This window comes from Panthera pardus, unplaced genomic scaffold (genome assembly GCF_024362965.1).
Source record: "Panthera pardus isolate Hobbes unplaced genomic scaffold, ASM2436296v1 HiC_scaffold_1, whole genome shotgun sequence".
In the NCBI taxonomy this organism is placed as follows: domain Eukaryota; kingdom Metazoa; phylum Chordata; class Mammalia; order Carnivora; family Felidae; genus Panthera; species Panthera pardus.
The window spans coordinates 23941241-23965507 of NW_026526654.1; the positions used below are offsets into that span (position 1 = coordinate 23941241).

At 37.0% G+C, this 24267-nt stretch overlaps 1 protein-coding gene across 4 annotated transcripts in view; it reads left to right on the top strand.

Moving 5' to 3' along the window:
- The window catches only part of UGGT2 (UDP-glucose glycoprotein glucosyltransferase 2), a 192162-nt gene that overhangs the window by 146176 nt on the left and 21719 nt on the right, over window positions 1–24267 (top strand). For all 4 annotated transcript variants that reach the window (XM_019444060.2, XM_019444061.2, XM_019444062.2 and 1 more), the window contains 7 exons: window positions 1930–2009; window positions 8268–8451; window positions 14026–14184; window positions 14537–14622; window positions 16293–16377; window positions 21946–22031; window positions 23901–23993. In XM_019444060.2, coding sequence (XP_019299605.2) covers window positions 1930–2009; window positions 8268–8451; window positions 14026–14184; window positions 14537–14622; window positions 16293–16377; window positions 21946–22031; window positions 23901–23993 — 773 coding nt within the window. The remainder of the gene's footprint in view (window positions 1–1929; window positions 2010–8267; window positions 8452–14025; window positions 14185–14536; window positions 14623–16292; window positions 16378–21945; window positions 22032–23900; window positions 23994–24267) is intronic.

Here is a 24267-nt window from a genome sequence, read left to right on the forward strand (position 1 = left end):
GCTCTCGCTCTCTCAAAACTAAACAAACATTAAAAAAAATTAAAAAGTATTCTCAGAAGTGAAAACTGTTCTTTGACAGTGGCCTCGCTTTTGGGAACAGGCAAAAGTATTTAGGTACTAAGTCTGGTGGAAGATGTGAAGGATCCAGCCGGGTCCTACAGGTGTATATGCCACTGAATTTCAAAATGCAGTGTCCATCAGAAATTAGTTTGTCCTAGCAAATCATATTGGAAAAGGGGATTATAGATCTCTGTTATAATTATTTGGACAAATAATTTTGGAAAGGCTTTGCCATTCTACATGCTCAGTATATAAGCAAGGCAAACAATTCCATAGTTGGTTTACTTACTTCCGTCCTTTCTTTTAACATTTGTGTACCTTCACATTTGAACTTCCTGAGACACACTATTCGGATTTTTCTTTAAAAAACAACAATCAAGGAGTGCCTGGATGGCTCAGTCGGTTAAGCATCTGACTCTTGATACTGGCTCAGGTCATGATCTCATAGTTTGTGAGATCAAGCCCTGCATGAGGCTCTGTGCTGACAGCATGGAGCCTGCTTGGGATTTTGTCTCTCCTTCTGCCCCCCCCCCCCCCCCGCACTTGTGTGTTCTCTCTCTCTCTCTCTCTCTCTCTCTCTCAAAATAAATAAATTTAAAAGAAAGCAGTAATCAATCATTGTATCTGTAAGGCATGGAGCTAGTATGATGCATTTTAGTGTATAAATACCTATTCCTACAGAGTCATTCAGAAAAAAAAAAAAAACATTGCTTACCTCCGAAGTTTTTATGTAAAGGTAGAATTTAGGAATAAAATAGGAATTTAAATGGAAATATAAAATATGGGATTGGATCCCAGTTTATGTGATTGGAAATAATAACATGTTTCCTTCTGAGCACCTCAGCACTTCATATAATTTATTATTTCTTACCATAAGGAAAATTTATGCTATAAAACATAATTTATTGGAAGAAATGGATAATTTCTCATTGAACACTTGAGAAAAACTGCCTCAGTGACCTCTGTTGTAGCAAATATGAGGAATGATAGAATAGGAAATAGGGCTCTGAAATCCTTAGTCTGTCCTGATTCCTTCTCAAGCCTGTTCTTTCCTGTTCTATGTGCCTTTTCTCATCCTTCTTTCTCTATGTCCTCTGTTGACTAATATCTTTCAAATCTGCACTGACTTGCCTTCTAGAGGTAGGGACTACCAAAATTAATAATTCTCCTACATCATATGCCCCAGGAAAAGAGACAGTATTTCCTCCATATGTAGCTAGGAACTTCCTACATCTCTACCACGTGGGCAGAATTCCAAATGGACTGGGGCACCCTGGCCATTGTTGCCGTGAGGACAGCACTTTGTATTCATACGTCATAGTTCCAGCAATTATTTTACTTATTCTTCAATACTAAGGAAATATGGAGACCATGAAAGAAGGTCACATTAGGCAAAAGGGAGGCCGCGTAACTCTTGAGCAATGAAATCAACTGTCTGGATTCAAATCTGACCCTGGCCATGATTTATTGTGTGATCTTGGGTGAATTACTACTACATTTCTCTGTGGCTCAGCTGTGAAGGTGGTCACCTCTAAAGGCTGTTATGAGGATCACATGAGATAATGAATATCAAGTGTGAACGCAGGGCACCTGAGTAGCTCAGTCAGTTAAGTGTCAGACTTTGGCTCAGGTCATGATTTTTTGGGTCGTGAGTTCAAGCCCCGCATCAGGTTCACTGCTGTCATCACAGAGCCTTCTTCATATCCTCTGTTCCTGTCTCTTTCTGCCTCTTTGCCACCCCTTCTCTCTCAAAAATAAATAAAACATTTTTTAAAGGTGTGAACACAGTGCCTGGTGCATAGTAAATGCCTAATAAATGTTAGATATTAAGATTATTTAATATAAAATATGGGAATTTTTTTCTCACAGGTACTTGGCAAGATTATCAACATGAAGATAAAGTTGTTCATGAACTGTAGGGGTAAGCTTTCAGAAGCCCCTTTAACAAGGTGAGTCTGAGTGAACATAATTTCATTTCAAAAAGTTTGCAGATGCTAAGACTAAAAGAAAGAACCATAATTACTGGGTCTGTTTTTTTTTTCTTCACAAGATGGTTAACTGAAAAAAGATCAGAAGACCAAAGATAATTTATTCACCTTAATGGATGCAAAATTATAATAACCAGTAAAATTGATCTGACATAATTACAGTATTTACATGGATTTATGTTTGTCCATGGGTATTTTTGAAAATGTGATGTAGAAATACCTATATAAAGTTGAATTAAACCATTTTTGTGTTTATATACTTTCAGTACTTCAGAGCTGAATTATCAAAATGAACTTTATGATATTGTCTCATTTCTTATTCGGAAGTATTGAGATGTAGTTAGTGTAGAATAATCTTTTAATAATACAGAAAATGTTTATTGTTATATGCAATTAAAAATTTTTATATATAATTTATTGTCAAGTTAGTTAACATACAGTATATATGGTGTGCTCTTGGTTTGGGGGGTAGATTCCTATGATTCATCGCTTACATACAACACCCAGTGCTCATCCCAACAAGTGTCCTCCTCAATGGCCATCACCCATTTCTCCCCTTTCTCCATCCCCTCTGTCAACCCTCAGTTTGTTCTCCACATTCAAGAGTCTGTTATGGTTTGCCTCCCTCTCTGTTTGAAACTATTTTTTCCCTTTCTTTCTCCCATGGTCCTCCATTAAGTTTCTCAAGTTCCATATATGAGTGAAAACATATGATATCTGTCTTTCTCTGACTGACTTATTTCACTTAGCATAATACCCTCCAGTTCCATCCACATTGTTGCAAGTGGCAGGATTTCATTCTTTCTTATTGCCAAGTAGTATTCCATTGTATATGTAAAACACATCTTTATCCATTCATCAGTTGATAGACATTTGGGTTCTTTCCATGATTTAGCTATTATTGAAAGCACTGCTATAAACATTGGGGTACATGTACCCTTTTGAATCAGCACTCCTGTATTGATTCATGCAGGATCAATTGCTGGGTCTTAGGGTAATTCTATTTTTAATTTTTTAAGGAACCTCCACACTGTTTTCCAGAGTGGCTTCACTAGTTTACATTCCCACCAACAATCCAAGAGGATTCCCATTTCTCCACATCCTCACCAGCATCTGTTGTTTCCTGAGTTGTTAATTTTAGCCACTCTTAACTGGTGTGAGGTGGTATCTCACTGTGGTTTTAATTTGTATTTCCCTGATGATGAGTGATGTTGAGCATCTTTTCATGTGTCTGTTGGCTCTCTGGATATCTTTGGAAAAGTGTCTGTTCATGTTTTCTTCCCATTTCTTCACTGGATAATTTGTTTTTCGGGTGTTGAGTTTGGTAAGTTTAATCCTTTATCTGATATGTCATTTGCAAATATCTTCCCCCATTCCATCGGTTGCCTTTTAGTTTTGTTGATTGTTTCCTTTGCAGTGCAAAAGCTTTTTATCTTGATGAGGTCCCAATAGTACAGTTTTGCTTTTATTTCCCTTGCCTTTGGAGATGTGTCAAACAAGAAGGTGCTGCAGCTGAGGTCAAAGAGATTGTTTTTCTTCTCTAGGGTTTTGATGGTTTCCTGTCTCACATTTAGGTCTTTCATCTATTTTGAGTTTATTTTTGTGTATGGTGTCAGAAAGTCATCCAGTTTCATTCTCCCAGCACCATTTGCTAAAGAGACTGTCTCTTTTCCATTGGATACTCTTTCCTGCTTTGTCAAAGATTAGTTGGCCATACATTTGTGGGTCCAATTCCAGGTTCTTCATTCCATTGGTCTATGTTTCTGTTCTTGTGCCAGTACCATGGTGGGGTTCTATCCTTCAAGAAGAGCTAAAAATTATAAATGTTTATGCTCTCAACTTGGAAGCACCCAAATACATAAATCAGTTAATCACAAACATAAGCAATCTTATTGATAGGAATACTATAATTGCAGGGGACTTTAATACTCCACTTACAACAATGGACAGATAATGTAGGCAAAAAAATCAATAAAGAAACAATGGCCTTGAATGATACACTGGACCAGATGGACTTGACAGATAGATTCAGAACTTTTCATCCAAAAGCAGCAGAGTATACATTCTTCTAGAGTGTACATGGAACATTCTCCAAGATAGATCACATGCTGGGTCACAAAACAGTCCTCAAACATATAAAAGAATTGAGATCATACCATGCATATTTTCTGATCACAACAGTATGAAACTTGAAATCAGCCACAGAAAAAAAAATTGGAAAGCCTCCAATGCATGGAGGTTAAAGAACATCCTACTAAAGAATGAATGGGTCAACCAGGCAATTAAAGGAGAAATTAAAAAAAATACATGGAAACAAGTGAAAATGAAGACACGACAGTCCAAACCCCTTGGGATGCAGCAAAGGCAGATACATTGCAATCCAGACCTATCTCAAGAAACAAGGAAAATCCCAAATACAAAAACTAACAGCATACCTAGAGGAACTAGAGGCAGGACAGCAAAGAAACCCCAAAGCCAGCAGAAGAATAGAAGTAGTAAACATTAGAGCAGAAATAAACAATACAGAATCAAAAAAAAAAAACAAAACAAAACAAAAAAACAACAACAACAAAAAAAACCAGAACAGATCAATGAATCTAGGAGCTGGTTTTTTGAAAAAAAACAGACAAAATTGGTAAACCCCTAGCCAGACTTCTCAAAAAGAGGACCCAAATAGATAAAATCACAAATGAAAAGAGGATAGATCACAACCAACACCACAGAAATACAAACAATTATCGGAGAATACTATGCAAATTATATGCCAACAAACTGGACAACCTGGAAGAAATGGACAAATTAGACACCTACACACTACTAAAACTCAAATGGGAAGAAATAGAAAATTTAAACAGACCCGTAACCAGCGGAGAAATTGAATCAGTTATCAAAAATCTCCCAATAAGTAAGAGTCCTGGGCCAGATGGCTTCCCAGGGAAATTCTACCAGACATTTAAAGCAGAGTTAATGCCTATTCTTCTCAAGCTGTTCCAAAAATAGAAATGGGAGGAAAGCTTTCAGACTCATTGTATGAAGCCAGCATTACCTTGATTTGCAAACCAGAGACTCCACTAAAAAGGAGAATTACACGTCAATATCCCTGATGAACCTTGGATGCACAAATTCTCAACAAGATACTAGCAAATCAAATTCAACAGTGTATCAAAAGAGTTATTCACCACAATCAAGTGGGATTCATTCTTGGGCTGCAGGGCTGGTTCAGTATTTGAAAATCTATCAGTGTGATACATCACATTAATAGAAGAAAGAATAAGAACCGTATGGTCCTATCTTGGATGGAGAAAGCATTTGACAAAATACAACATCCTTTCTTCATAAAACCCTCAAGAAAGTCGGGATAGAAGGAACATACCTAAACATCATAGAAGCCATATATGAAAAGCCCACAGCTAATATCATCCTCAATGGCGGAAAAACTGAGAGCTTTCCCCCTGAGATCAGGAACACAACAGTGATGTCCACTGTCAGTTGTTTAACATAGTGTTAGAAGTCCTCGCCTCAGCAGTAAGACAATAAAATGAAATAAAAGGCATCCAAATTGGCAAGAAGAAGTCAAACTTTCACTTTTTGTAGATGACATGATACTCTACATGGAAAATTGGAAAGACTTCACCAAAAAGTTGCTAGAACTGATACAGGAATTCAGCAAAGTTGCAGGATACAAAATCAGTGTATACAAATCAGTCGTCTTTCTATACACCAATAATGAAGCAACAGAAAGAGAAATCAAGACATCGAGCCCATTTACAATTGCACCAAGAACTGTAAAATACCAAGGAATAAATCTAACCAAAGATGTAAAAGATCTGTATGCTGAAAACTATAGAAAATTTATGAAGGAAATTGAAGAAGACACAAATGGAAAAACATTCAATGCTCATGGATTGGAAGAACAAATATTGTTAAAATGTCATTATTACCCAAAGCAATCTACACGTTCAGTGCAATCCCAATCCAAATTGCCCTGGCATTCTTCTCAAAGCTAGAGCAAACAATCCTAAAATTTGTATGGAATCACAAAAGACCCTGAATAGCCAAAGTTATGTTGAAAAAGAAAACCAAAGTGGGAAGCATCACAATTCCAGACCTTAGCCTCTACTACAAGGCTGTAATCATCAAGGCAGTATGGTACTGGCACAAGAACAGATGCAAATATTTCACATTAAAACTGTTGAAATAACATGGTCTCTAAAGTGGGGACAAAAACTTACCCCTCTTCCCCTTTCTGGATCAGGGTCACTATCATTTTGAGCCACCGTCTCTGATAGGAATATGCAGGATCTTTCAGGTGTCACAGGGCAAAAAAAAAAAAAAAAAAAAAAAAAAAGCTTGTTAATGTACCATGCAAACACAAGACAGAAAAGTTGCATTCAGTTAGTCCCTTGTTTACTTATTGAATTGTATTTGTTGTAATTGATAAACATAGGTTATTGCCTTGAGCAGATATTTTAAACATGGCAAATATTTTTAATACAGTATTTGGAAAGCAATAAAATGGGAAATGTAAGGAATTTAGATGAAAATTTAGGGTACATTCATTCCTTTCCTGAGACTCATGTCCTCATATCTCATTCACTTTTCATACTTCTCATTTATCTTGTGTATTTCAAATTTTATTACGTCCCTCTAAATCCAAACAAAAGCTTTCATCTTATTTTAGCCACTAATGGAGAGAGGTCAGTTAGCTCTGTGAGTACAGAATTTTTATTCACATGACTAGAGATGCTCTCCATAGTATCTCTATAAAGAGTAAGAATATTGAACATAAGGAAGCATAATCCATTAGGAAGGAAAGAACTTGACCTAAGGTGAAATGACCCTTAATGTACCAGACAGATGCTTTGAGCAGTTAATAATGCTGTGCAACACAAAGACTTTGAAACTGGTTTGGAACTATGGGCTCAACAGAGTATTATTTACTCGGTAGCATCTATCAAGAAAACTAGATGACACATTGGTCCCCAAGCCCTTTGCTTTTAGAATACTGTCCCTCCTTCTCAGACGTGGCACAGGTTGTGGGCACCCTGCTGTGTCTCCCACGTGTCCCAGCCTTCCTGCGGGGTAGGGGAAGGGGTGCTGAATCTCCTCTTAGCTAATCCTCCCTTCCTGTTGGAACCCACACTTGCTTTGTCACATATCTCCTTTGTTCCATGTCTTTGACCTCCCTGCCAGCCCTTTTCTTTCCGTCCTGAGAGTTTACTCAATTTAAGAAGAGAAATAAAAAGGGGTGCCTGGGTGGCTCAGTCGGTTAAGCATCTGACTTCGGCTCAGGTCATGATCTCGTGGTTCGTGAGTTCAAGCCCCGCGTCGGGCTCTGTGCTGACAGCTCAGAGCCTGGAGCCTGTTTCAGATTCTGTGTCTCCCTCTCCCTCTCTCTCTCTCTCTCTCTCTCTCTCTCTCTCTCTCTCTCTCTCTCTCTCTGACCCTCCCCCGTTTATGCTCTGTCTCTCTGTCTCAAAAATAAATAAACGTTAAAAAAATTTTTTTTTTTTTAAAAGAAATAAATTGCTCTCTTAGTAACCTCTCCTCTGGAGCCCAGACTTTTTCTCCTCTTCTGCATTCTTTCTCTTCTCAGCTGCTTCAGGGGTGGCTCATACCCCCTGTTCACCCCTCATTCACCTTGTACCTCCCCCTGCACCTTGCATTTCCCAACACAGAACTTGATCCCACAACCCTGGGATCATACCTGAGCTGAAGTCAAGAGTCAGATACTCAACTGACTGAGCCACCCAGGTGCCCCAGTCCTATTTGTTTTTAATTGAACTTTCATCAGAATTTTAGCTTGAATTTTAGCAATTTACTTGCTTTCTGGTTATCATTTCTCCTCATACAATTAGTGGTGCCAACATTTAATAAAATGGCTGACAAATAGTCAAATCTGAAGAAGGATCAGTGAGCAAATACAGCTCATAATACTAGAACCCACATAAGTCGGTATATCCTAAAAGCATTCTAACCATGTTCATTAAGAAATAATTAACAAGGATATATGATGTATACAATCTTGTAATAGATGACAGTGTAAACAGACTGTGTACCATTTATAAGCATTAACTGTTCTGCAGTTACAGTGTGTTTTAGTCTTTTTAATTTGAGACTTTTTGGTCATGTTCGTAAGTGATTTTCAGTTTTTAAACATTTTAGAAGAAATTTCAGTTTTGGTCATAGTATGTATTTTTATTTATGTTCTGTTGACAGCTTTTATCGTTTTGTTCTGGAGCCAGAACTGATGTTAGTGGGTAATGACATTACTGGACCAGTGGCAAAATTCTTGGATATCCCTGAAGCACCCCTTCTAACCCTCAACATGATTACTCCTGAAGGCTGGTTGGTTGAAACAGTACACAGCAATTGTGACCTTGATAATATTCACCTCAAGGATGTAAGTTGTCCTGTAAAGTTGTATAAGATAAGAGGAATAGGGTACATTCTTGTCAGCCACTGTAATTGTAAGCAATGACTGATCATGCCATGGCTGCTCCCAGAATTTTCTTCCTTATGGTTCTAAGTCCTGATCCAGTCTTTCCTTTGATTTTTGAGTTTCCTTAATTTACAAATTCACCTTCTCTAGTTTTCCAGGTTCCTAGGTACTCTTACCTTCTTTGTTGCCTCAGACCCCTACTTCACAGGTGCTCCTCTAAGATGAACGACGTAGGAAATATGGAGTTGGATGACTTAGGACAACACCGTGAAATACCTATTTTGCCCCTCAGGTTTTGTTTTTAACTCTGGAAGGAACAGTTTTAGCTGAAACCCTGTTTTGCCTCACAGCGCATGGCCAGAGAAAACAGCCCGAACGAGATTAGGGTAGAAAGCAGGGAACAGGGCGCTCTCAAAACTGCAGGCTGGGTGCACTGCTTCCCATCTGCCCCCTACACTCCCTACCCTACCTCTGCCCACCCTCTGGCCCCACCCCCTGCACCCCCACCCTGTGATCCTTCTCCAGGAAATGTCCAGCCTTCTCTTCCCCACCTATTACATTCCACCCAGGGCCCACAAAAGGGGAGGAGACTATTTTAAAATACACTCGGTCTTTCAAAAAATGGGATTCAGAAATCAGAACTGATTCGTGGCTAATGACATTACTGGACCAGTGGCAGAATTCTTGGATATCACTGAAGCACCCCAAAATACTCCTAAAAACAGAAGCATTTTAGGAGAGCTTACCTAGAGAATAGGTATCCAGAGAAGGGAGCAAATCCCTCCTTCTTAGTGTCTTCCCTCTTGGCTTGGTTCTGCGTAGCCCTGACCTGTTTTCCAGCTCTGAGTGTGGCAACTGCTTGTAGCTACTGCTTTAACCTAGGCTGTGAACATTTTACCGCTGATAAAATGGTTAAGATTGTTCATCATATTTGTTTCTCGTGTGTTACCTTTGTCTAAAGACTTTCCTTCCAGGCAGGTTTCTTCGGATCCAGTTGTGAATAGATTGTGTGGTTTCCCATCACTTCTGGGGAACACACCTACTGCTGTCAGCCTCAGCCACCCAGAGAAGGACCTAAAACCCTGCCATAGCCATCACCAATAATCAGTCCTTCAAATATCGGGAAAGAATAGAAAAGCAGCAAAATAACATAATCCAGGAGAGAAAATTCAGAAATGAGTTTGTCAAAACGTAAAAAACAATCCTGTTTTCTCTGTGATCAGCCAGCTCTCTTAAAGGATTGTCTGGATTCTCCATTAAGAGAGTTCAGTGATCTATACCAATAAGATGAATTTATAAGTTCCAACCCAAATGCTAAAGAGTTTGAGGTGGGAGAATCAACACGGCTTAGAAAAGATTTAAATTGAATCTGTGGTAAAAAGTTAAGCAGCTATTAAACAGTTAATGGAGATTAACTACACATTGTTGTGACTAGCAGATACAGCAGTGTCTTTTTAGAAGCTATTAATAAATATACAATGTATTTATATTAAAATATATATTAAAAATTATACACGGGGCGCCTGGGTGGCTCAGTCGGTTAAGCGGCCGACTTCAGCTCAGGTCATGATCTCGCGGTCTGTGAGTTCGAGCCCCACATCGGGCTCTGTGCTGACCGCTCGGAGCCTGGAGCCTGTTTCAGATTCTGTGTCTTCCTCTCTCTGACCCTCCCCCGTTCACGCTCTGTCTCTCTCTGTCTCAAAAATAAATAAACGTTAAAAAAAATTTAAAAAAAAATTATACAAAGAGCCAGCCAGATACTTCTAGAAGCTATTTAAATGAACAATAGTTACATTTATTTTAGAAGATTAAAATAAAGAGAAATAGTTTTTTCTGACTACTTCATAGATGATATGAATAAACCAAAGGAAATTACAAATTCTCGGGGCTATGAAAGTTAACTACTTGTAAGTCTCTTCTCTCCCGCTACGTTCTGTGCATACTTCCAGTATGACCCGCAACAATCCTAGAAGAATCTGAAATCACAAAGTAGAGACACTTGATGGAGTAGAGGGAAGAAGTTGCAAGTAAAAGGGAAAGTACGGCTGACAAAAATGAGACAGATAGAGATTTGTCCCACGCATTGGCTCGTGCAAGTACTCCTTTGCGTCTAATCCCTGGACGTTTCATAGACACCTAAAAACATTTGATGGCGTAAAACTCTCCCTCACCAGGACTTTTGTTCATGTGTTTATGACACAACCATCATTAATGCCAAAATCGAAGGTGACAGAAGTGGTTCTAGGGAAGCTTAAAGTGAGATGATCCTCTTCCCTGGAATTTAGAGGTGGTTCTCCTCAGAGCTTGTTATTAGAACTTCATCCAAAGGCTCCTCAGTTATATTAAATCACAGCCTGTATCCGAAAAATACCAAAACACCTGAAACACTAGTGTATGTTTACCCCTAAAGAGAAAGTGAGGAATAAAAGATTGCTAAAGGATAATAGGAGGTGGCTGTGTTAAAAAGGAATTCATAGAACAATGTATTAGCTGCCTCCGAAACAGCAGTACAGTTGACCTTTGAACAACACAGGGGCAGGGCCGCTGACACCGCCCCCCTCTCCCCCCGCCCCCACCACACGCGCGCGCGCGCGCGCGCACGCGCGCACACACACACACACACACACACACACACAGTCAGAACTCTGCATATAACTTTGACTCCTGCCCAAAACTTAACTACTAATAGCCTACTGTTGACGAGAAGCCTTACTTCACATAAGCAATCAACACATATTTTTTATATGTCGTATATATTGTACTTCTCATAAATTACTAATTTTTAAAATTCTTTTTTTATAGTAGGAAATTTTATTTCAGTATTTATCTTTAACACTATCGTAGTGGTTTTTAAAAACATGGATGTAAATTTTTTTTTCATTTAAATCCAGGTTTGTTAACATATAATGTAATAATTTCAGGAATAGAATTTAGTGATTCATCACTTACGTATAGCACCCAAGTAAGCTGGAGAAGAAAAACCTGATTAAGAAAATTATACAGGAGAGGACATGCTTTTCCAGTACTGTACTGTATTTATAAAAAAAGAATCCATATGTAAGTGGAACCGTGCGGTTCAAACCCATGTTGTTCAAAGGCCAGCTGTAATTTAATTTTTTCCAAATTTTTACTTAAATTCTAGTTAGTTAACATATAATGTAATTTTAGTTTCAGGAGTAATATTCAGTGATTCATCACTTACATATAACACCCAGTGCTCATAGTAACAAGAAGGGTCAGCTGTAATTTAGATGTCCATTGCCAGTGTAATTGTGAAAGAATTCATATTTTACTACCATAGATAATTGTTAATAAATCCAAATGATAATCTTTATAATTAAACTTATACTTTTTTTAAGGAAGAAGCTAACTTCCTTACTATTTAGCCACAGGACAATAAACACTTATATTTAGTAATATTAATATGCACCCAAAGTTATATTTGTAAGGTATTAAATTCATGTCTCATATCAATAAGCTAACATTTAGAACAGATAAGTAAGCACATAAAGGAAATGCAAACATCATAAAAGACCACAAACTCCTGTCCTTGCTAAAAATAAACCTTGATAGGGGCGCCTGGGTGGCGCAGTCGGTTAAGCGTCCGACTTCAGCCAGGTCACGATCTCGCGGTCCGTGAGTTCGAGCCCCACGTCGGGCCCTGGGCTGATGGCTCGGAGCCTGGAGCCTGCTTCCGATTCTGTGTCTCCCTCTCTCTCTGCCCCTCCCCCGTTCATGCTCTGTCTCTCTCTGTCCCAAAAATAAATTAAAAACGTTGAAAAAAAAATTTAAAAAAAAAAAAATAAACCTTGATAATAGAAACTAATTTAACTTAAATTACCTTTATGAAATTATTTGAAATGAACTTATGATATTCACTAGAAACAACTCTTTGAAAAATGGATTGTCTGTTTTTGGTGTTGTAGTTTGAGGAAGTCCGTAGAATTGATGTCTGTTATCCAAATCTATAGGGACAAGAGAAAGTTTCACATTAATATATTATAAAATAAAAGTATTACTGGTCTCAAACTGATGTGTATTTGGACTCTGCCCTAATATGTAACTCCTAAAGAAAAATATTTCAGCTTCGTGACCACTGTGAGGTACGGTTCCTCGTCTGTAAAGTTCTGTGATTTTGTTTTGACTTCACTCTTCTCCCCTCCTGAGACCGTCTCCTGTGAATGTTTCCTTGCACACGTGGTGCTGTCAGGACTGGGGGCACACGTGCGTGATGTAGGTGAAGCTCATTGCTAGACTAGTAGAAGTTCAAGTAATTCAGATCCCAGCTAACGTTGAAACAAGCACTGTTGTCAAAGAAAGTACTTACCTCTTGTTCTTAAGACCTGAACTTGAAGAGAAATGCTGCACACAAGTATTATCATTCTTTCTGTGGTGATTGTGAGGAAAAGCAGCTATCCAATAGAGAATGTTTTGTAATACTTTATATCCTAAACACACCAAAAAATAGTGTCAAAAACTCACAGCGAAATAAAATGATACCGTATAGTGAGCATCACTGTTTCGTCTGCTCAACAAAATTACCAAACTATGTAAAAGTCACTTACCATTTGATTCAGCCTCATGTTTGCTTGTGTTTTTCATATCAAGTAGAGAAAAAGTGTTATCCCTAAAATACATTTGCAATAGAGGGAAATCTGGAAAAAGTCTTAGATCTTTTTTTTAAATTTTTTTTCGATGTTTTATTTATTTTTGAGACAGAGACAGAGCATGAGCAGGGGAGGGGCAGAGAGAGAGGGAGACACAGAATCCGAGGCAGGCTCCAGGCTCTGAGCTGTCAGCACAGAGCCCGACATCGGGCCCGAACTCACAAACCGTGAGATCATGACCTGAGCCGAAGTCGGATTCTTAACCGACTGCGCCACCCAGGTGCCCAAAAGTCTTAGCTCTTTAAAAAGAGATTTGTAGAGACAGGGATGTGTTCATAGAAAACTATTTAATGAAACAGCTGGTTAGATTTTCTTAGAAAAAAAATTACAGAAAAGAAAAAGAAATGTGTTATGTGTAATGAATGTTAAATCTGTAGGTAATTTCTGTTTTTTTCCTCTTTTCCACATTTTTATATTTGCTCAATTTTTTGATGAGCATATTTTATTTTGAGTGCAAAACAATGAAATGTTAACTTTTTATATTACAAGAAAGGTGATAAGTTGGCTTTCTTGCCAGATCTGGAGGAGCTCAAGGGCAACAGCCAATGAAGCAGATTCCTTGAGTTTCCCATCTCACTCTCTCTTGAAGAGATCTTCAAATACTCCAACTTGATGTCATCTTTCCTTCCCGTGATATTGGTGCATATATCATGAGGTTGGAGTAGAGCTGATGTCATGGGAAAGGAGAAAAAAACTCATCATGAGTTTTGGTCTTGAAGAAATTGACTCAACCATTAAGTCACTAGTATGAAAGACTTGAAGTTGCCCCCACAATACATTGACTGATATTAATTACGTTTATTTATTACAAAATTTATATTATGAGAATTACTAAACACCAGAAATAATGACCTGTTTTCCCCCATAGATTGAGAGAACTGTCACCGCAGAATATGAGCTGGAATATCTACTACTTGAAGGACACTGCTTCGATACAATGACAGAACAACCTCCTCGGGGTCTGCAGTTTACACTAGGCACAAAAAGCAAACCTGTTTTGGTCGATACCATAGTGATGGCCAATCTCGTAAGTATTATAAGTACTTAATTGATTATATGTAATTACATGTTTGGGGGAAATCCTCGAAGTTTTCCTGATAACAAGATGAAATAGATTTTATCCTACTATTGCTGAAAAGCTCCCAGAAAACAAAATTGATCCTTAAATAAGGTAATTAAGTAAAACAAAAATGAAGGGAATCATACTTTCAGGATGTGTTATTCAGGCTATGGCAAAATCTCCTTTTTGTAATTCATTTATAGAATTCATCCACTCCAGTTTAGTAAACACTTTCCTGAATGATTCATGTATAATCTTTTTTGAACAATTGGAGGCTTTTAGTCCTATAACTGTGATCATATTTTTCTCATCCTAAAAGGGATATTTTCAATTAAAAGCAAATCCAGGTGCTTGGATACTGAAATTACGCCAAGGAAAATCTGAAGATATTTATCAAATAGTTGGGTGAGTTCTATAAACCACTTTAAAATTTTTGTGTAAATAAGGTTTTAATGTCTTGGATAAGAAGTGAGAGGGTGATTTATTTTTCCTCTACAAAAATTTAAAATATATTTAGGATTCCCAGGAAAATAAGTATGTGTCCATTTTTAAAAAAAAAAAAAGTTATGCTTCTTGACATGTAGTGAATCCTTTCATTTTGCAGCAAATGGCTTTTACTGAGATACTGTGTTCTTCCACATCTCATTGAGAATGTAAATTATTTGAATGCTCCCCTTTTTCCCTGCATTAATTCTTTCCCAGTGAAGTCCATGGCCTCTGACTGCTTGCTTAGCTTGTTCCCTTCATTGAAGCTGCTGACTGTCCTTATGTATCCAGTGACTATTAGTTGCCTAGCATCACTTAAAGATCGAATAGTGCAGTGGTGAACATCCCAACTACCTGGGCTTTTTGGGTCTAGGATAATCGTCGTACCCTCCTCAAAGGATGAGTGTAGGGATCAAATGAGTTAACATCTCTAAAGTGCTTGCGATAATACCTGAAATAGGGTAAGAGTCTTCCTTGCTACTACCTCTACTATCTGGTTGGATGGAGGGAGTTTGCTCTAGATCTTGTGTGGGTCTAGCTGCAGTGTGTGCAACCTGGCTCTACCTGCTCTTGAGGGACAGTGGATTCAGTGGCTAAAGTTGCTGATGTCCATGAGCAACATTTATGACTGGAAACTCTTGAAAATTTTAAGAAATTTGACATTACTAGCACAAAAATTGGAACCTTTCTTTTTCCTGGGGGTAACTGTCAGGGATGGCTGTGCCTTCTACTTTGGTTTAGCCACCTCAGCTGGGGAATTGGGAGAAAAAGGGAGTCAGAGGCATGTGTCAACATACTCCTGTAACCATTCAGATTTCCATTTCAGGAAAATGTTCAGGTGTGTGTTCTAAACCTGACTAAACTCAAAGTATCTACTAATTTGACATCTGGTTGCCTTCCCTCATTGACGAAATTCAGCTTTGTTGCTTTATTGTAAATGTTTTTCACAGCATTTTTCTGTACATAGAATGATTACCAAAAAAATTATTGGTCAGAGCTATCATACTTGATTTGTTCATGCAGTTTCAAAAATTGGACAATGAAATACATTATAATATAAAACACATTCAGGTCATGCAGATGAGCATAATAGACACATCTTCAGTTTTATGGGTTTAATACTTCGAATTTTGCTATTTGAAAATAGATGGTGGATATTGAAAAGTTGTTGGTGTAGAATTCCTTCGATTATGATATATGACAACTTATTTTAAAGTCTCAAAAACACTTCATATTTTAATTATCATTGCAATATACCAAAAACACCTGAAAGGTTTGACTTCAGCAGTAATCTTGGTATACTACGGCAAAGATCAGCGATAATTTGAGCTTGCTCAGTGATTAGGCAATATGGAATTTAGTGAGTTACTTTTGGACAGTTTTAATTTGTATCAAGTTAAAATTGGATAATTTTGAAAATTGTGTATTATAGCATATCTTAATTGACTATAGAAACAGCAAATATACATACACAGTGATGTTATACTTGTGTTCATTGCAAAATGAATTTATTCTGTTATTTATACCATCATAATTACATGTCTCTTCTTGAGTTGATTATAGACATTTACAGGTTTTTCTGCTTTTAGGCATGAAGGAACTGACTCTCAACCAGACCTGGGAGATGTCATTGTTGTGATAAACAGCTTCAAGAGCAAAATACTGGAAGTGCAAGTGTGTGGGGCAGAAGCTCTTCATGGGTTTTGTTCTTAGACTAAGAATTCTCTTTTTTGTCCTTAATTGATTATTTGCAAACTAATTTTATAATTTTACTACCTAAAGTGTCATAGTGGAACTGTGGCATGAAAGGCAGAAGAGAGTTAAGTTCATGAAAGAAAGGCAGAGAGCTTGAAGGTAGAAGAAAAGGAAAGACTTTTTCTAAGTTAGGATGGGTCTGTCATATCTGTTGTATCCATAGCCAGATAGTGTTATAAATTAGGCTCTAGAGTTGAGATCAAGAGCACAGATTGAAAAGTTAGCCCTGAAAGAAAAAGTGATGTTTCTTTCATTTATTTAAAAAAAAAAAAAAAAAAAGATAGAAAAATAATTTTTAATGATGGCAAATTTATTTCTTTGGACCAACTTACCTACTTAAAACTAGTAAAGATGTCAGATAAGTGTTTTTGAAACATCTTAAAAGCAATGAGGAACTGACAGTACCAAAATAATAAGAAAAACAAGGAAATACAAAACCAAAATTATAGGGAAAATAAGAGCCTAGTGAAGTAAGCACAGAAGCTTCTCTTGTCCTGAAAACAGTTGTCCATCCTGGTACTCCTGAACTACCATTTTGATTTAATTTGCAGGGTTATGGGGACAGAAAGTAAAATCCTGGACCCATATAAAGTGGGTAATCTGTTAGAAGACCCTCTCTACAATAAGCTGGCTATAGCTTCAGGGTAAGGATGAACCCTAGTAAATTATTCCACACAGTCTTTTAACCCAAATTTGTATCAGGCAAGTGGTCCAGGGAACCCTGAGCCTTGGATTTGCACTAAACTAGTTCCAGATTAATGAGGTTGTACAGACATTTGGAAGAAACACGTATATATCCCTAGAATAAGATTACTATCTCCAAATACACAGAGAAAACCAACAGAAACAAACAACAGAAAGCAGGCACATAAACACTTCCTGTATTAGAATTATTGACACAGACTCTGAAACAACTGTGCTTACAGAGTTTAAAGAAATGAGAGACAAACTTGAAAACAGTTGCAGGGACCAAAAAACTATTAAAAAGTGTATATCTGATTTTTTTTTTTAAGTAGAACTTTTAAAACTGAGTGATACAATAACCAAAATTAAGAATTCGGTGGATAACTTTTACATGTCTAAAGAGAGAATTAGTGAGCTGAAAGGCCAGAAAATATTCCAAATGTAACAGAGACATTTAAAAAGAGTATAGTACAGCAGAGAGCATAAAAGACAGAGAATAGAGTGAGAAATTTGAGACCAGGATTGCAGTGAACCTGGCTCTGCCATTCACTAGCTGTGTGACCTTGGACAGATTGCTTAGCCTCTTTGTTTCATTTTCCTCATCTATAAATTGGGGGTAATAATACCTTACATGTTTGTTATAAGGATAAGATAGTTCAGTTTGTAAAGTGCTTTATGAGTATTGAATAATTAACATCATTTTAAATGGAATTCCAGACAATGATGAAAGAATAAGGTAAGTGTAACATTGTGTCAACTATACTCACATTAAAAAAGGAAAAAAGTATAATATTTGAAGCATTAATGGCTGAGAATTTTCATGAACTGATGGCTGTTACCAATTTGCATATTCAGAAAGTCCAGTGATTACCAAGCAAGACAATTTACACCTATGATAAAACTGCAGAAAACAGGGGCGCCTGGGTGGCTCAGTCGGTTAAGCAGCCGACTTCAGCTCAGGTCATGATCTCGCGGTCCGTGAGTTCGAGCCCCGCATCGGGCTCTGTGCTGACAGCTCAGAGCCTGGAGCCTGTTTCGGATTCTGTGTCTCCCTCTCTCTCTGCCCCTCCCCTGTTCATGCTCTGTCTCTCTCTGTCTCAAAAATAAATAAACGTTAAAAAAAAAAAAATTAAAAAAAAAACTGCAGAAAACAAAGAGAAATCTTGAGAGAAACCAGAGGAAAAAGGAAAAATTACCTTCAAAGAGCTATAGATAGTCTCACCGTTGATTTCTCAGCAGTAAAAATGAAAGCCAAAAGATACTGGAATGATACTTAAAAGCACTCAGTGAAAAAAAGAATGCCAAGCTAGAATAATTTACCCTAAAAATATCTTTCAAGAGGAAACATAAAACAAGGTATTTTTGGACAAATGGAAAAAACTGAGTTTGCCACCAGCACTCTCACACTAAAGAAAGTTCTAAAAGAGGTACTTCAGGCAGAAAAAAAAAAAAATACCTCTAGTGGGACATTTGAGTTTTAAAAGATTAAAGAGAGAAGAAAATGGTAAATTATGTGGATAATTCTATGAACAGTGAATATATAAAACAAAAGTAATGTCTTAGAAGGATTTTTTTAAATATACAGAATTTAAAAATAACAATTGCATTTAAGCCATAAGATAAATAGGGTTGTTTTCAATAACATGTAAAATTCTTATACTGATCAGAGCAAGGGTAATGATTACTTTTAGACTTTCAGGCAAATATGAGTTTAATTTCTAAGATAACCACTAAAAGAATAGAAACAAGGCATAATGTCATAATAAAAAGGAAAAATGGAATGAAATAATATAAACAGACTAAGAAAGGAGAATAAATAAAGTAGAATATATGGGATATGGAGGAGGAACAAAATAATAAGTTAGAATTTAACCCAATTACATTAAATGTAAATAGACTAAATGTTTTAATTAAAAGACAAAGGTTGTGATATTGGATTTTTTAAAATTACAACTACATGTCACTTGTGGAAAGTACACCTCATACCTAAGAATACAACTTTAGGATGAAGATGAAAATAAAATACAAGAGTGGCAAAAGTATTCTAGGCCAATACTAAGCTAAAGAAAATTGGCATAGCTATACTAATACCAGAGATATAGGGCAACAAGACAAATAACCTTACTAAGATAAAATCATTTTACATATATAAGGCAGGAATAGAATTAGAAAGAGAAATTTATAGTTCTCTGTCATGCTGGGATTATTTTTAATGCCCATCTCTCAGTACCTGATACAATAAACTGACCAAAATATCAAGAGATAGAGATTTGAACAGATTATAAATTTTGACCTAAACACATATAGAACACAACACCCAGTAACACCAAGTGAATAATCTTTCAAATACACATAAAATGTTATAAAAATTAACTTTGCATTTAGTTGAAAAGCAAGTTTCAACAAATTTCAGAAGAATGAAATTGTACAGGGTGTATCCTCCATCTACAGCGCAGTAGAGCAGAAATTAATTTCCAAAGATAACTAGAAAATACAATGTGGTTGTAATTTCTAAGATCCAATAACAGCAGGCTACCAAACCTCACACCTTACATATTGCCTAGATTCTAAACTACTGTATCACCAAATTTTACCTTGCATCCCATATCATAACCTATTCCTTATCACCTCTGCTTTTTATCCTGTGATCAGTTATACATGTTGCTTACATTCATCTTTGATTCTCTTCCTCCTGTATTGACCTTGATTTTCTTTCTCAATAGTAACACAGTCTCTTCTTGAATACATTTCTTTCTGGTCATTTCAGAAGAAAAACCCCACAAAACCCAGACCAGCTACTTAAGATACTAACTCAACCAAGCCCTATAGGACCAGCATTCCAGGAAGTTTTATCCTAGCCCTGCAAACAAGAAAGAAATACCATTTCTACCAGGCTGGGGGACGAGAGGACAGTTCCATCTTTGAGCTATTTTGACCATTGAAAGGCCGCTTAGGTTTTCTTGAGCTGAATTTTTGCACTCTGCCTATCAGTTCTAATTTGACTTCTTGGTCTATAGTACAGAGCAGGTTGAACTCTTTCACCATAGCCATCAAATCTTTGAGGTAATAATCATGCCCTACCTGAATCAGACCACCCACCTCAGTCCTTCTGTTGTTTTTTTAATAACACCGTTTTATCTCCTCACCATCCATCTCAGAATTATATCAAAAGACAGAAAAGGGAGAGCAGAAAAGATAAACAATGTTAAGGATCAGCCCATGAATTCCACAGCCCATGAATAGGAATTCCATAGAGAAAGAATAGACAATGGAGGAGGGGGACGATCCACTGGCTTGCTTGCTCCGTGGAGCATGCAACTCCTGATCTAGGGGTTGTAAGTTTCAGCTCCATGTTGGATGTAGAGATTCCTTAAAAATCTTTAAAAAAAAAAAAAAAAAAAAAGAGGGAGGGTATTTCACAGAGAAGGAGAGGGAATAATGTTCATAAGAGTCCATAAATTACCATGAGTGAAAGATGGCCCACATGAGACCCTAATAACTATCAGGGAGAAAAGGCAGGTCAGAGTCATAGAATGACACTAACCCTAGCGTCAGACTTTTGATTTTCAAAATGAATGTTACCAGACAGCAAAACAAAGCCTTTAGTATTTTGAGGAAAATTATTTTGAAGCTAGGATTCTTTAACCAAATTCTTAAAGACAAAGTTATTTTCTGAAGAGTGAAGGTTTAGAAAAATTTTTCACACCCCTTGAAGATGTTTGCCAGTCCAATGAAGATGAAGACCAAGAAAGAGGAAGATAGGTACGTCAAGAAATGGTGAAATTAATCTGAAAAACAATGCAAAGAAATCCTTGAAAGAAATAGGCAGTTAATTACTGAGCTCTGGGAAAAAACATTTCCAAGAAGACAGGAATTCCAGGCAATGAACATGAATAATAAACTGGGAAATATTAGGTATGTGGTAAGGAAGAAACATATCTCACTACAAGGAAAAATAAATGCAATAAAATTCCAAGAAAAAATGTTTTTGTGTTGGTGGGATGTAAGAAAACAATCCATTTGAAATATCCAGAGTCTCCCATGAGTGGCACGATGGTCAGGTTACTATAACTGCACTGAGGAAATACAGCTGTAGTGGCCTTGCAGACTCTGCAGTGAATAATAATTACATCTTCACAATAAGCACTATTTGCTGATCTTCAAGTTGTAAAATAAATGTAGCAAAATGCAGTAGATACAATTATGTTTACCAGCGTAAATGTAGGTAGTACCTATCCTTATATGATGCTAAAGTAAAAGTTCAGCTAATGTAAGGTGGGAGGCGGAGGGAAAAGGTAGAAATACCATTAGTATTCTTATCTTACATGCGAGAGAAACCTGAAATTGTTGGAACAAAAAATAGACATTTAAGTATTATTTGAAGCTACAAAGATACTCAGTAGAAGAACTAATGGTAATGATACTACTCCCAAAACTTCCAGACAAAGAGAGGCAGACCAATAGAAGGGAGCTGCTTGTCTGTCGTCCCAAAGAATGAAAAATACCTAAACCCTGTGGTTGCAGATATGCTGGTAGATAAAGGCTGAAGTTGAAAAATCAGTAAATACAAGTATAAGCACATTATTTAACAGAATGGAGGTAACCACCAAAAGAGCTAACGATGAGATTGAACTGATAATTGAAACCAGATTGTGTCTGTAATGTACTAAGATCTTCCCTGGCTCCGTCACTGCAACTGTCTTAGATTTACAGGGGTCACCTTGCACTTTCTAACTTTCTAAGCACGTTGCATAATACTTAAAGCTGCACAATTCTAAGATTTTTCTTTACCGTGCTATCTAGGTGCAAAAAAAGCCAGACAAAATTAAGGAAGATCTCCTAACCGATAAAGATGAGAAGAAAAAAGGAATGTGGGATTCTATTAAAAGGTAATTACCAGTGAATATTTTAACATATAATGATAGATCCATCAGGAGTCTAGTATGTGGAAGGCCTGCAGATGGTAAACATCTAAGTAACGCAGATCCTCTCTTCATGTGGGGTGAGATTGATACACAAGTGTTGATAAAACGGGATAGGAAACGAGCTATAAGACAGCTGAAAATCAAGTGCCCTGCGAACCACAGGAGAAGAAGACTTTATCTAGTTAGGAGGAACCTCAGGAAATACTTCTTGGCTAAGATGCGCTCTAAAAGATGGACAAGACTTCAGAAGTTGGAGATAGAGAGAAGGTACCTGGTTATATGAAGTCAAAGAGATTAAACAGAAAATAGCCCAGCTTAGCTAGAACACTGGGGCATTGAATATAATAGGGAATCTATAAATTAGGTCAAGGCCTAATCAAACAGGAATCGATGTTAATAATATTAATAAATATTAATCAAAACAGGAATATATTGGCTCACATGTAGAGAGTCCAGGAGTAGAGCTGGCTTTGGGCATTCGGGTGACGTGGCCTAGGAACTCTTTTTCCATGTCTTAGTTCTATTCTCTATGCCTCCCTCATTTTCAGAGAAACTTTTACAAGGAAAAGTTTGCCATCTTTCCATATAGTGCCAGCAAAAGTTCCAGGGCTGACTCATTAGTCCAGTTGTTAGCCATTTGTCCCAAACTGAACTGGTTCCTGTGACTCTAACCACACTTGGGTCGTATGCCCACCTCTAGAACGAGTGGGCAGGCCTGTCGTAGACTCACAGAATGCAACTGGAGGAGGAATGCTTCCCCCAGAAAAATACCAGGCGATTGTTACTAGAAACGTAAAGGACATTAGATGGGCAAAAACAAAGGCGTCTGCTGTAGATCCACATTGTAGAGAACTTTGAAAGCCAGTTTTAGAGATCTGAGCTTCATTTGATTTATGAGAGAGAACCACTGAGAGATTATTATCTCCCAGAGATAATTTCTATCAGTTGTCTATTTCTGTATTTCTGACTTTGAGCCAGCCAGATTCAGCAACCTAAGTGGATTGTGTTACGCCAATCAGGGGCACTCCTATCATTGCGATCTTGCCCAGTTTAGGCCTCTTTTTCTGTAGTTGGTGCCTTGTTTGATAAGAATGGTGTTCTTGTCCCTTTATGTGCATTGAACTATTACTGATTGAGAAGGTCTCAGACCCCCTCATTTTGAGATCATCTGGAGAGTAGGTATATTTGACGGGATAATGAAGCAGAATGTGAGCTTTTTAAAGAGTATCTCTCCATAATCTTCCATTAAAACCAGAAAGTGGAGACAAGAATGAATATAGGTAATTGTTAAACAATAGCATGGCACTTGCTGTACGGAAAGGGTACCAAAAACAAATACTGCTGTGTAGGAAGGGAGAAAAGACATGTTCAGGAGGGAAGCTCCTTCAGCTTACAGAAGTATTGTGTATATTATCATGCTGTCACTTTTTTATCCAAATTTTAACCCTAACTTGGAGTATCAACTGTATTTTTCTTATTTGAGAGATTATAATAAGATTTGAAAAATACTCTGTCATAACAGTTCCTATTTGGCAAAATACATCTGTGGTGATTGTAAGTTATTTTTTTCCAAATTTTAGTCGTTCTAAATATCTGTGCCTATAAAAATGAAAATTTTAATTAAATACATTTTTACACCTGAAGAAAACAGAAATTATAATTATGAATACTCCAAATAAAAAGATTCAGTAATTTTGTGTATGAGATGGAGCTTATTTTGAGAGGCTTTCCTACTTTTATTGCATATTAAATTTAGTATGCATATTAAATTAGGTATGTAAAGTGTGCAAATGCAGATTAAGAACTTGTCAATCACTACTTTTTTATTCCAAGTTTCACAAGAAGTTTGCATAAAGAAAAAGATGAAGCAGACATTCTAAACATTTTTTCAGTTGCTTCTGGCCATTTATATGAACGCTTTTTAAGGTAGGTATATTTTTTATCAAATGCTTTGAAAAGTGGTTCAAAAAGAATTTCAAAAGTTCAGAAGAATAAAAGAATGTACAGTGAAAAGAATCCCACCTGTTTCCTTATTACCCAGTTTCCTTCCAACAGGAAACCGATATTATTTTTGTAACTTGCCAAGGATGTATGTAGATAAGTATATGTATCTTCTTCATTTTTTAACTTCTTTTTACTTAAGCAGTAACAAAGTATATGTTGTTCTGCACCTTGCTTTTTTCTTTTTTTAACCTAAGAT